Source organism: Neovison vison, chromosome 8 (genome assembly GCF_020171115.1).
Source record: "Neovison vison isolate M4711 chromosome 8, ASM_NN_V1, whole genome shotgun sequence".
NCBI classification, from domain to species: Eukaryota; Metazoa; Chordata; class Mammalia; order Carnivora; family Mustelidae; genus Neogale; species Neogale vison.
The window spans coordinates 142,829,668-142,843,258 of NC_058098.1; the positions used below are offsets into that span (position 1 = coordinate 142,829,668).

Below are 13,591 nucleotides of genomic sequence, written 5' to 3' on the forward strand. Positions count from 1 at the left end.
CGCTGCAGCCGGTGATGCTCCCGTGGGGCAGGCGTGGGTCACCTCCGGGAACCTCTGGGCTCTGGCTGGGGCCTGGGCCAAAGAAGGAGCCTTCCTGGCCCTGGGGGCCTGTGGCAAACCCCGGGGGTACGGTCAGTGTCTGCACACCAGGACTTGGGCGATCCCAGCACTAGCCGTGGGGTCTGCTGGAGCACAGACACGGAAAGGGCGCTGAGTGTGCCCGGAGCGCGTGCACCTGCGCAGGCCTCTGTGCACCGCCGTGGCTCGCGGGAAACACGAGGGCCGCAGCCTGAGAGACTGGGTCAGGGAAAAACGTTCTTGCTTCCTTTTCGGCTCACTGATTCCGTCTGAGTTTTCTACCTGAGCAGGGAGTCCTTTAACAATTAAAAACTGACCTTCATTTCGAGGAAGATTTCAAGGCTCGGTGCCGTACTCCCGAACTTCCCACAACTCCTGGTGTGTGAACTGACGTGTTCCTCTGTGCTGGTTGTGGCTTGGACCGTGGGCCACCACGCCCAACCGGGTCCATGTGATTTGTCTACACGCCCATCCTAACCCTTCCATGGGGAGCCCTTTGATTCAACGGGGCTTCTGCTAAGACCATCGAACTCTATGGATTCCTTCTAAGAGCAAGCAAGTAAAAATTAATGGGACGATTGACTCTTCTGGAAATTTCCTGATACATTCTTGGCCCAGGCGTACAGCGGGAGGCCCTGTGCTGAATGCCAGCCCCCTTCCCCACATGGGGCCTCTGCCTTCTTCAGCCCGAAGGGTTGACCTGCACATACTCGTGTGTGTGCAGAATCCCGGCCTGCTTCTCTCTGTGGGTCCCGATCCCACGCTTCCCAAAGCCTCCGTCCTGACCCACGGATAGGAATGGGATTCGCTTCCCAAACACCTCTGGGGTTTCCCCTTCTCACCAGGGCAGGCCACGAGTTGGGGGCAGCATCCCACCTTCTTTTCGGCTTGGGGGGCTGGCATTAGGGGCGGACAGCCACCCGGCGGGGCTTCCCCAGGCCGGCACCAGGACGAGGACACTCACCTCCGGTGGGTGAGGAAGCTACCGCTGACGTGCCCCGACCCGTCACAGCCCGGCGTGGGGCATGACATGCCCTCCGTCTTGACCGACTTCCAGGAGAACTGCGAGCCATTGAGGTACCCGTCCTTCTGTCTCTTGGCCGCCAAGGGGCACCCCGACGCGCTGCGATGGGAGGCGTACTTCCCGGTTATGTGGCCCTGGCCGTCACACCCGGGAACGGGACACCTGGGGGCAGAAGAGACACACTCTGTGGTCTTGGCGCCGTCTATACTGGTGGCTTCTCCAGCAAGGTCAGGATAACCAGGCTCGAAGAAAAACCAGCGCTCCCTCCAGCGAAGGGGACGCAAGAGGACCCGCTGAGAGCACCACGCGGCCGGGGTGAGGGGCCTCCCGCCCGCGACCAGAGGGGGCTGCACGGTCCGGCGGCAACGGGCAGGGGAGAAAGCCGCCGCTCCTGGAGCGAGCATGGTGCAGGGTCTGGTTAAAAGACACCACTTTTGGACAGAATCACAGCGTTCACAACGGAAGGATGCAGAGTCAAGGAGGAATTGCAGGACTAATTTTATGATTTTATAAACCCGTGGTTTTCCCAAGAGCTAGAAAACATTTGTTTGCCCGGCCGTGTTCTCCAGAGGCCGTCCCACAGCCTCCAGCCAGAGGGGATTTGGAGGGAGATGTGGCGTGTAATAAGGTCTCGGGTAGTGCTGCTAGGCGGTACACCGTCCGCACGTTTGGGGGAAGAGCCGGGGGATCTGGGCGGGAGCTGAAGGCCAGTGGTAGGCTGATCCCTGCTCCTGTCAGAGACGGTGGGCTTGATTCAGGCCCCGGGCCGGTGGGTGTTGCATTTTCGTTTTAATGGCAAAGTTTACATTCTACAGAATTTATAGTACTTTGCTAAGGTTTATTTTAAAACCTTTGAATTGATTATTTTGTTTTAACCGAAAATTTTCTCCAAACACACGGAGACTAACATTTCAGGAGGACAACTCCAGGTTATTTTGGGGATTTTGGGGGCCTGAGCTCTGGGTATTGGTTTGGCGCACATGGCTGGGTGGATGGCCTGGCTGAGAGGCCTGCCATGTGCTGGAAGCCCCAGGAGCCCCTGCTCTCGCAGCCTGCCCCGAGCAAGGCAGACGGCGGCTACGCGACCTTCCAGAGCCGGGAAGTCTGCCGATGTTGGCTTCCGTCGTAGCCGATACCTTCACAGACGTTTGTGAACCTGCCTGTCCCAGTCAGAGAACTGCTTCTTCCACCTAGGGCTGGGCGGCTGCGGGGAGGGTCCAGGGTCCACCCAGGGCTACGGGAGAGGGTCTGGGGTCCCAATACTCAGAGTATCAGATGGGTGGACAGTCCCTGGCCACAGCACCCACTGTTTAGACGGTGTGTTCAGCCGCCGGCAGGGGTGCTCTGGGTGCGGGTCCAGATCTGGCCTTCGGTGACTGCCGCCCCCGTCCCTGCTGCTCCCACCGGCCGCCCGCCCGCCCCTGCCCGCCTCGCACGCATACCTGATGGGCTCCTGGTCTTCTTTGTCTTCCTTGCTCTGTGCTATCCTGATGCCACTTTTCTTTGCTCTCGGACAACCTGAAAGACTGAAGAAGGGACGCAGCCTCAGCAAACATCGGCTCTGCCGGCCATGGCCAGCTTCCGCCCCGCAGCAGCCGCTTGGACCCCGCGTCCCCCAGCAGCCGGAGCTTCTCCCCATGAACACCAAGTCTGGGAGGAAGGTCCTTCTGGGGGAGGCCCCTCTGCATGGAAAGAGGCCGGGCAGCCAGGCACAGAGAAGGGGCCACATGGAGGAAGAGAACACACGCTCCGTTGGTCTCTCTGGGTGAGCTGCTCCCCTGAGCCCTGCCGTCTGGGGGGGCAGGGCAGTCTGTTCAGATCTGTCTGAACTACGAATCCAGTGTGTCTACAGAAGGCGCAGAGGAAGTGGAATATTATCACTTCATTTGATTGTTGAAAGCTTGGAAATAGAGGCTCCCATTTATCTACAGGAAGATTTCCGGCTGGGACAGAGCGCAGTCGCGGACACGTGTGTGCACAGGCTGACAGAGGGCTTGTCGGTGACTCCGCAGGAGAACACAGAGAACGGCCGTGACTCCTTGCAAAGAACTGAAGATCAGGAAACTAGGCCTTTTCCCGAGACGCTGGACACGTGGCCACGGACTCCAGCCAGAGCCGCGGCTGTGGCACAGGTGGGGCATCTTCCTGGGTCCTCGCGAGCTCCCTTCCCGGCATCTGGGTTCTCAGGGGAGGGGCGGCTCTGACCACAGGAGGCCTGTTCCCCAGCCCCTCACTCCGTGTCCTCACGTTTTTCCTTCTTGTGAGACAGCCAGGCTCCTCTTCAGCGACGAGGGGCCCCCGTAGGCAGAGGGCAGGTGCAGAGCCCTGGGCCCTGGCCTGGGGCTTCGGACCCCACGCCGGGCCCTGCGGTCTCCAATGGCACGTGTTCCAAGCCCCCTCACACCTGCCTCCTCTCGCGGGGACACGGAAAGAGGAGATGTGCCTGCATTCTTTCCCTTTATCCGCCCCTGCGTTTGGAGGTAAAACCCAGGAGAGTGGCTGTCCTCCCCCCACCCCTGACTGCCCAGCGGCTGGCCACACCACGGTCCGGCTCTTGAGATCTCCGCCTGGAGAAGTGCTCCTGCCCAGGTCTCGGGGACCTGAAGCCGGTGGGCACTCCTGGCCCTGGGCAGGTCACCGCCTGTGGGCCCTGGGACACTCCTCCCAGCCCCGTGCACCTGCAGGTCCAAGCCCTGCCTGCTCTCGCTCGCCCTGACCCGGCTCACACTCCCTGTGCCCCCTTTCTTTCCCAGCAGCAGCCACAGGCAGAACATGTCCTCAGGCATCCCTGGAATCGTCCACTTTCTCCCTCCGGACATCGTGTTTAAGGCGCTCTGTTTCAGACCTTCCTGCGGCTCAGCACCAAAGTCCCCCGTGTGTGCACGAGGCTCCCGGGGCCTGGCCTTGCCGCCAGCATCCGTCCCTGCTGCTCTCACTGCACGTGCTGCCCCCACCAGTCTCTGCCCCGCTGCCCCCACACCCCCACTCTGGCTGTCGGCAGGCGCGTTGTTCGAGACGTCTTCCTGGGCACAGGTGCCATTCTGACTGCCCGTCCTGGGGGCCTGGGGAGCCCTGTCTCTGGGCCGGAAGCCGTCCACTTACTTAGCACGTGCCACTACAGCTGCGAGTTCTGCGGGCGCCCGAGCCATGTGCTCCTTCCCCTTCGTCCGGGCCGTTCGCCGTCGGTGCCGCAGCGACGTCACGCTCGGCCTTGCTGTTTCCGGGGGGAGCCTGCTGCCTGCCGCTGTGCCCACCGCCGCTTCCGTTCCCGACTGTGATCTCCTCCTGGAGGAGCCTGTCTTCTCTGAGCGGCGCTTCTGGATCCCTCACCCGGGAATCCTGGGTGACATTTGTGACTGCTCTACGCGGTGACGTATCCCGGACAGATGTCCCACAGTTCGCCGTCACTGATGCGGGGGCTCGCGGTGTGTCTGAGTCTTGATTTGAGATCTCATGCGCTTTGGGAACAGCAGCAACACTTTCAGGACCTGTGTGGCCGGAGGCAAGGCCGGGGCCGGTGCCCCGACAGTGTCCAGATGGGGTCTAGGCAGGCCTGTCGGCAGGGCCGCGGGAGGGCTCGCTGTGCTGGACAGACAGACGCCGCATCCCTGACCCTCTGGCTGCAGAGATGTGCACCTGCGTGGGGACCCACGGCCGTGCTGAGGAGGCCTGAGGAGCGGCTGGTTGTGCCCGGGACCCGCAGCCCCACGGGCGATCCCCGTCCTCTCCTTCCGCTGCCTCCTCAGCCCCGGCGACCCATCTGCGTCGGACGAGCACGGCCTGGGGCGCCCGCACACGGACGTGCCCTGGGGAGTCGGGCCCCCACAGGTGGTGACGTGGCTGCTGTGGGGCTCCTTCCAGGAGATGAGGGCGAACAGAGACCGCGAGACGAGACCGGCGACGCATTCAGGGACACTCGCGGTATGCAGCAGGTGCTCAGCAGATGTTTCTTTGTCACGGCGACATCTCGGAGTCCCCCGTGCAGCTGCTCTCTGAGCCCGGGAGGCGTTCCTGGGGCGTCCACGGCACCTGGGGCTCCTGAACAGCACAGACGCGGCTTCACGCTGGGGGACAGCTCCTGGCCTTGGGGTCTCTCGCCACGTGTGCGTGGTGACGCATCGGAGGGGCGGGGGGCTCCTCGGGACCCCGGGTGGCGGGACCACACTGGGCGGCTGGAAGCCCGAGGGGAAATGGCCGCCCGGGGAAGGGCCGCCTCAGGAGAGGGTCTGCGTTGTCGCTGATTTTGACCGAATCGAATGGAAGGGTCTAGAGCGGCCACATTGCTCTTCCAGCGTGCGCAGGGCACGGGCCCTCGTCGGCCCCCGGCGCTCAGCGGCAGGCTCTGCCCGGGCTCAGCACCGCCGGCCACTCTGCTGTTCGTGGTGGCGCCAGAGAACACGCGGCCGCGCCAGAGACTTCTTGGGTTGTCGCCAGCGGTGGAGCCGGTGCGGCTGCGTCCCGTGGGTAGAGCCTGGAGGCTGCCGGCCACCCCCGAGTGACAGCAGCACCGTGGGAACGGCCCCGGAGGGGAGGATGAGCGCGGAGAGTCCTCCACAACCCCACGACCCAGTCCTCCTTGTGGCCGTCCGAGTCTGCGCGCCCCAGCCGGGGGCTGCCGGGACCTGCCTGGACGGCGAGTGCAGGAGCGCGGCCCGTGGGGGATCTCTGTGAGGGAGGCGCCCGCCGCGGGGGCTGTCCGTGTCCCTCGTCCAGACCTCACCAGCAGCCACGGAATGTCCCCTGCTCTGACGACGCGTTTTCGGGCGGCCACATGCTCCACACCATCCACGCATCCACTCGGTGTGGTCGGTGGGCACGTGCCGTCTCTCTGGTGGGCGGCCTCCGGCTAACACTGTCCGAGAGCCCCCCCCGCCTCCCTCTCTCTCCCCCTCCTCTTCCTTTGTCTTCTTGGGGGGATGCATCTGAAGTGCCGGGCTCCTGGACTGTAGGGCCGCTCACTCCATGACCTCACGTCCCGCCGACAAGGAAGCAGCGTCCGTATCTGGTGCTGCAGCCGCTTTGCGCCATCAGACGGGTCTTCCTTCACCAGCATCCTCGTCCCTGCCCCGGCCCTGGCTCTTGTCGCTGATGGAACAGGACGAGAAGCTGGGGCACCTGGCCACAGGTCCTGACCCACTTCTGTGAAGACCTCGCGTCCGAAGATTCTTCAGCTCACCTCTGACGCGCGGCCTGACGTGTCTGACGGGGTTGCGGGGCTATGTCTCCGACACCCCTCCTCCCCAGGAGCCCCAGGGCCTGCAAGGAGCCCCGTAAAGCGCAGCTCCGTGTCTTCAGCTCTGCTCCTGCCTTGGAACAGCTGGACAGCCCAGCGGCTCAAACTTCCCATTTGAGAGGCCAACGCCCAGCGGTGCCGGAACGCCTGCCCGTCCGTGACAGTCCCAGGGACCTTATAACACGCCTGCGTTGGGTCTGTTCCCTGAGCTTTTCTGATCTGGAGAGGCTGCTGCTGGATGACCCGAGCAACGTTCTCACAGGCGGACCCCGGGCCCGTCAGGAGAGTGTGTCTGCCATCCCAGGAGGGACCCCGGGGCGTGGCGCTGCTCTGCCGACTGAGCCTCCAGACCATACGCAGCCGGGGCCAAACCGAGCGAGCACAGACGGAGCAGGGGCGGGAGGGAACGGGCGCTCCGCTTACCTCCGGTGGGAGGCGTAGTTCCCGGTGATGTGCCCGGAGCCGTCGCATCCAGGGGTGGGGCACCTGCGATTAAGAACACAGGACGGGCAGAATTTACTGGAAAGAAAGCAAGTGCCCTGGACAATTAAGTCCCTTCTTTTTCCAGGAAAGCAAACTCGTGACGGCTTCACCTCCCGACTAGAAGGAGACAAACGGAGCCGGAAGATCCCCGGCTGGGAGCAGGGACCTGTGCCCACTGACTGCGCCACCAGCGGCCCCGGATGCCAACCTCGACTACCTTCTTCCTTTCAAGCCCAGTGGCACTTTCCAGAAGAATCATGGATTTCAGTACCTGCCTGGCTGTGACCCACCCCCTGGAGCATCGGGAGACGAACCCTCGTCCAGCTGGGCTAACGGGTGCCCTGAGCCCCATGAGGGCAGCCGCCCGGAGCCGAGCACTGGGGACTCAAAGCCTTTTCAGCTGGCGTGGCGGAGCCCAGGGCTGCGGGTCAGCTGGGGTGGCACCTGCACACACCCACTGCAGCCCCGCGAGGCCCCGTCCCCTGATTCTTAGCGACCACGCTGTGGTCTCCCGAGCAGGACAGCACCTGCTTCCAACCAAGGCTCGTAAGCGCGGCCTCTCGCACCACTCCTGAGGGCGGCCGCCTCCGGAGCGGTCAGGGGCTGCTGCAGAGACATTTCCCTTCACGTTGGTTTGGTTTTCTCCCACCAGGAATGTGAGAATTCAGGGCAAAAATTGAGAAAAAGTTTTTTCCATCAGGTTTGTATATTTAACAAAACAGAACAGGCAGGAGGGGACTCAGTAAGCACCCCTGCACCTGGCAGCGGCACCCGAGTCATGCCCCGTGCCCACGCCCCTACTCAGGGAGCACCCGAGCTCCAGCAAGGACAGAATCACGCATTTCCGGTAGTTCCTAAACATCTGCTACCCCTGAGGGATTTCGGTTTGCTTTCTGCTCGGAGAGTCACGGCGGCAGCTGGACGCCGAGCCAGGCCCAGGAGCACGGGGTCAACCTGCGCGTTCCCCGGCACCCCACAGAGGGGGCTGGGGGTCCCGTGCTGACACCCATGCGTGTCCGTTTTGGGTATTTGGGCGCTGTCTACGTCCTCTTCGGTCCCGAGGAAGGGAGCGAGCACTAGCTCTAAGGGTACCGACCTCGCGCCGGCCGTACCTTGCTAAAAGTCAGCGATGGCTTTAGGGCCCCGCTGTGCGGGCGGACAGCGGCAGCCGGGCCACACGGCACCTGAGTGCGTGCTTGGAGCGAGGGTTTTAAAAACAGGCATTTGAGGCAGAACAATGGGGCTTTTAAAGTAGAATCTGTACCAAGGACAGAATCTGTACAGAATCGGATTTTTGACCTGATGTTTGTTAAAGTAACAGCTGGTTACGTACAATCAAAGTTTGGTCATGAGACTCAACTGCCGATCGCTAAGTAATTACTTTCTAAATACTAAGTGCAGTGACCTGGCCTCACTGGGTGATTCCCCGCCCGGCCCCTCGTGCAGAGGGAGCCAGCCCCGGAGCGCGGAGGAGGTGGTCTGAGAGCAATCGAAGCCGCTCCGCTGCAGAGAAGCGCATCTCACGCAAGTCTGTTTGGAAAACGTGTCAGGAAACAGAAAGGTTTCCTACTTGCTGACAATATGCACTTGGCCTTGCCTTTTGCTTTAAAAAAATCCTCAAACTCTTCCTATTTTAAGCACTCGGTGCAAATTTATTTAAAATTTATTCATTTTAACATGAGTAGAAATTTTTCAATATGCCTTTTTTTGGTGAGGGCTGTAGGAGGTTGACATATTCTGTTCAGATTTAAAGTGAGGCGTTATAACCAAACTAATGCAAATGAAAATCAGATTTGACTAATTATAAAAAAAGAGAGAGAGAAAGATGTTCAGAGCAGGTTTTGTGTGTTTAAGCCATTACAAAGGGCATCATCTGGTTTAAAAAAAAAAAAAAAAAAAGAGGTGTTGAAAATGTCCTCTATCACCGTGAAAACAACAAACAAAATATCGATTTGGCCCATTTCAGAGCTTCCACTGTGTTGGGAAAGAAAAACCCTGTCCAGAAAGAGTTCTCGCTTTCTTAAAAGGTTTGCTCTTCTTGTCAAGGGCTCCGGTCACACAGATGGGGTGCAGTCCCAGGCTGGGGGACCCGCGTCTGCTCCTCCCTGGCCACATCCCTGCCCAGCTCACGGGGGGCCTGCCCTAAGCTCCTTCCGGGGGAGGCTCCCCAGCCTTCGCCCCCTTCATCTGCTCACGTCCCGCACCCCTGCAGCCCAGGACCTGGGCTTGTCACGGGGGCTCGGGAGGGTTGCTTGGAGGGGCCCACTGCCCTTCACTGCTGCCTTCCCCTGACACAGCGGCTCCCGGTTTTGTCCGGGGCTGGCAATACAGCTCTTTCATCTGTAGGTGGAGCTTCTGGACCACACAAGGCAGCCCAGAACGGTTCTTTCTATCAGCTCTACATAGTCAATTTCCTGTTGCTGTTCAAGACTTTGAAGCTTTTTTAAACTCTTAGATTTACATGCAGATTTCCTGGGTTTAAGAAATATCAACCCTCAAAAATATGGTTTTCTGAAATTGGTGAATGAAGGAGTGATTATTCCCCCAACAAAAGGGGTCTGTGCCTCTCAGACGGAGCCAGCCCCAGGACCTTGACGATGGGGCGGTGTAGAATCGATTTACTAGAGTTCGATTTGCATCTACCCATCTAAGAGCACATCTTTTCCATGAAGGGAGGCCCATGTGGGCAATCAAAATCCCCCGTGGGTAAAATCAGACAGTACCATGTGCCACACAGCTTGGGTTTCGGAACGGCAGAAGAGATTGACTGGGTTTCCATGGAAACTCCCCATGAGGCAGGCGCAGGTTCTCTGCACTGAAGTCCTCGGCAGCCGCGGGGAAGCACACCAGACCCTCACCCCCCTCCACGCTTCCTGCCGGTTACCAGGGACAATAGCACTGAGTCTATTTTAAGTTCCCATGGTTAGAGATGCAAAGTTCTGTGACATGAAACACTTGCCTCAAATATCGCTTCTCTTCCCCTCCAAAGGTGCTTTTTTGGTGGAAATACTCTGAGAACACACATAATGAACAAGTAACCTTAGAGCTAGCCTTGTCGCCTCACAGATGTATTTAAGGCTAAAAACACTTGTGCCTGTCCGTGATCTTGCATTTGTCATGGGAGAAAAGAATTTGGGGACATGCATGTCATCACCTGACTGGAAAAATCTGTCTTAAAACAACATTTAAGAATGGCGCTGGGAGAATCATGAAAAAATGTTTTAAACAGTGTTTTAAGTTTTGTAGAATCCAAGCAAAATCAGAAAAAAAAAAAAAAAAAAAAAAAACCAACCCAGGACCATTCACAAACTTCCGGATTTCTGATTTCACAGAACTAGCCCTTCTTAAGTAGGAGTGAGCTGGGTTTGTGCTGCTTTTGCAGATCTAAGACATCAAAGAGACCTGTGGGCCGGAGCCTCCCAGAACGCCCTGCACGCTCATGGCTCCTCTGAACTATGCCCAGCCATGGAAACATTCTGCTAGGACGTCCATGGAACTGTCACTGGTCACACCCACACGGAGGCCAGGAGACGTATCCCCTAATGTCAAAACATAACTTAATGTCTGTACGTGAAACTACGTAATCATGATAAAATACGATTCTGCGTTGGGGCACATCTCGAGAATGTGACAGCAGACCCCCGTGCTTCTTGCTTGTCCCTGATTTGTTCCTCAGCAAGACATACAGCCTGCTACCGTGCCATCCTCCCCCATTTACAGAACTCCCGTCCCGAGACAGGGTGGGCCAAATGGAAATCATCAAACCCACTGACTGAAGTTGTGTCATCGATTAATTAGTGATAAGAATATCTTTAAAGTGCTTCCTCCATGTGCTCTCTTGCCACCCTCTTTTGAAAATAAATTCGGAGATTTGATCGTTCTATTAAGGAAGACCTCTAAAACAGGCCATCTTCTCCCAGCTGAGTGTGTCCACACTGACATGCACGTCACTGCACGCCGGGAGCTGCGACCCGCCAACCACATTGCATCGTCCCGTTAGCGACAGTCCTGTCCTCACCTCAGAAGAAGTCCAAGGCCGGTTCCACACACACAAGCATTTGTACTCGGGGACTCTGAGGCGTCCTTGCTGGGTATCAGAAGACTAAGCCCCAGTCTCCTTTGGGCCAGCCTCTCTCCGTCCACCTGCTGGGGAGTGACCTTCCTCGAGGACCGAGAGGCAGTCCTCCCTGAGCATGGCAGCCCGGGGCCTGTGGCGTTCGTGTCTGACCCAGTCGGAGCTGGCGGGCCCGCTGGGGGAGACCGAGCTCAGCTCCCCCAAAATCAAATCAACGTACAGGAAAAAACACCTGGAGGCATCTCACGATCTCTTATCTTGATAAGGGTCAGTTACTTATTTTTGAAACTCATACCGATGGAGGCTGAAAGCACTGTGGGCACTTTGAACTGACTCTCGGGTCGCCGAGCTACTTGTTAAACCGCCCTGCAAGGCTGAGCTGCAGACAGGCCCTTGTGTGAGCAGAGCAGCTAAAATACACAGAACGGGACTCACTGACGACCCGGACTGACACCAAGTGTCAGAGGGACACAGGCCGTTCTCAGAATTTCACGGCAGGCCCTGACCGCCCCTCTTGCTCATGTCTTCCGTGGCAACTCTACAAGAAGACTGAGTCAGAAACAAAATATATTAAAAAAATAGACAAAATCACCCTCGATTTTAAAAGAAATCATGAAAATGTTAAAATTAGGCATTGTCTCTAGTAGTAAAATGTATTTGTAAATTGGAACGTTTCCGGGCACATATATAACTCCTTGCTTCATTTATATAAAAAGTTCAATTCAAAAAATACTTTTTTTTTTGCCTTAAAGGACATGGTTGTGAAAATACATTTTTTTATTTTGATTTTTTTCATATAAATGGGAAATAATAAAGAAATTCAGAGAAGTGCAAAAGAAAGATATTTCTAATGGAAAAATGACACATCCTGACTCTTATGCCATTCCTCTGCAATTTTCTCCCCAAATGGAAAGAAACCGGGTCACTTAAAAGCCGTATGCATTACTTCTGCACAATTTCTTAGAGATATTACCTGAAACTCAAGGAAAGATAAAATTTTTCATTTGCTTCTTAACTTGTAAGACATTCAATAATTTTCTCTCTCTTTTTTTTTTTTTTTTTGAATTCAGTATTAAGTAGGACTATTCTGAGCTTTCTGCAGCCGGACACAGAGATCACCATGCGGGTATGCGGTATTTTCCCAGCATCCCCCAGCCCAGCCTCCCGCCAGACACGGCTGGTGACTCAGCTGAGCCGTGGACCCTCTGAGCCGGGACACGAAGCCCCGTCCGGCTTCAGGGTCCACCCCTGGGGCACCACCGCTGGCCACCAGTGGGCTGGCTGGGGCCCCCCCCCGCGGGGGCCCTGAGCACCCACCCCTCCGGGAAGCAGTTTGGATTTGCTTCTTGCTTTTGTCCCCTGACACCTGGAGCTTCTCCTGTCCTCACTTTCTCCTCAGCTGTGAGGCAACAGGCGTCCTCGTGGGACGCGTGGGACACTCTGGGTCATGAAAACCTGCGCATGTCCAAGTGGACTGGGGACACGGTGACATTGGGAGAACCGAGGCGTCAGACTTGCTGTCGGACGGACGTAACAGGGAAGCAAACACACCTTTTCTTTTGGTTCCTGGCCTTTTCTTTTTAAATTACACTCAAACCCATAAATGAAAGCGAGTCTTAAAGGTACTCTTAACGTGAATAAAAACCCTCAGTTTGATGATTCCGATCACGTTTCTGGACGGGCTGGGCCTCAGGGCACTGAGAAAGCGGAACGTGATCCTGTGGCTGACGCTCAGAGTTCTGCTTCCGGGGACCCCGGGCCGACAGAGCGCCCAGGACCCATGTGCTGTGGGAGCAGGTGGACGTCAGTGTGGCTCGGGCCGGGCATCAGGGCCGAACGGCCCAGGGACCGCGCCCCCAGAGCTCACGCAGTCCGCGGGGACGGCTCCCTCCTCCGCCACCCACCGACCTTTCTAGCAGGCTCGCCACCTGGCTCAGAGGCTCACACGCCTGCCGTCAGCCTCGGGTCACCTGCCCCCTCACGCATGCTGTGTGCCTCCCCCGTGCCCTTCCCCGACTCGGGCCCCGGGGTCCCCTGGGAGGGCGGCAGGGCTGGGCGCGGGGCCCCATGCAGAGCTGCGGCGCGGCCCGGGAGGCTCCCGGCCCGTGTTCTGCAGGCGGGGTGGGGGGCGCTGCGGCCGCTCCGCTGTTCATGCCACATGCAACGTCTGCTCGCTTCCAGACATGCAGCCCTGTGGCGCGAGTCCTTGGTCATGCTGCCTCCTGGTCCACGGGGGGGAGTCCGACGGGGCCCTCGCCGCCACACGCACGGCTGCCCGCTGAGGGGCCCCAGCTACATCCAGGAGTAGGCTCCTGTCCGGCGCGGCCGAACGTACCTAGCACATCCTGACGTCCCATTCACTTAACGGGATGTGTCCATGGGACCTGCTGCCGGAGCACATGCACGTCCAGCAGCAGAGTGGAGCGGCTAAACAAGAGACTGGGGCAGCCGGAGCCAGAATTGGAATTGGACTCGGAGGACCCATGCAAAAAAAAACACACAAGAGGTGACTGGTGTGGCTGAGCGAAGGCAACAGAAACCAGCATTCTACCGTCCTGGGGTGCGCGGCATTCACGCGCACCGCGCCCTGGGAACACGGGGGGCGTCCCGCCCCGGCATGCAGAGACCTCGCGCGGGGCCCTCGAGGAGGCACTCACCTTTGCCGATCACCCCGAGCCCTCCGGCAGCCCGTGCCCTT

General features: G+C 58.4%; 1 protein-coding gene across 12 annotated transcripts in view; it reads right to left on the bottom strand.

Moving 5' to 3' along the window:
- Positions 1–13,591, bottom strand: part of MYT1L (myelin transcription factor 1 like) — a 393,417-nt gene that overhangs the window by 20,067 nt on the left and 359,759 nt on the right. For all 12 annotated transcript variants that reach the window (XM_044262156.1, XM_044262153.1, XM_044262152.1 and 9 more), the window contains 3 exons: positions 6,759–6,821; positions 2,545–2,628; positions 1,043–1,264 (listed from right to left, as the gene is read on the bottom strand). In XM_044262156.1, coding sequence (XP_044118091.1) covers positions 1,043–1,264; positions 2,545–2,628; positions 6,759–6,821 — 369 coding nt within the window. The remainder of the gene's footprint in view (positions 1–1,042; positions 1,265–2,544; positions 2,629–6,758; positions 6,822–13,591) is intronic.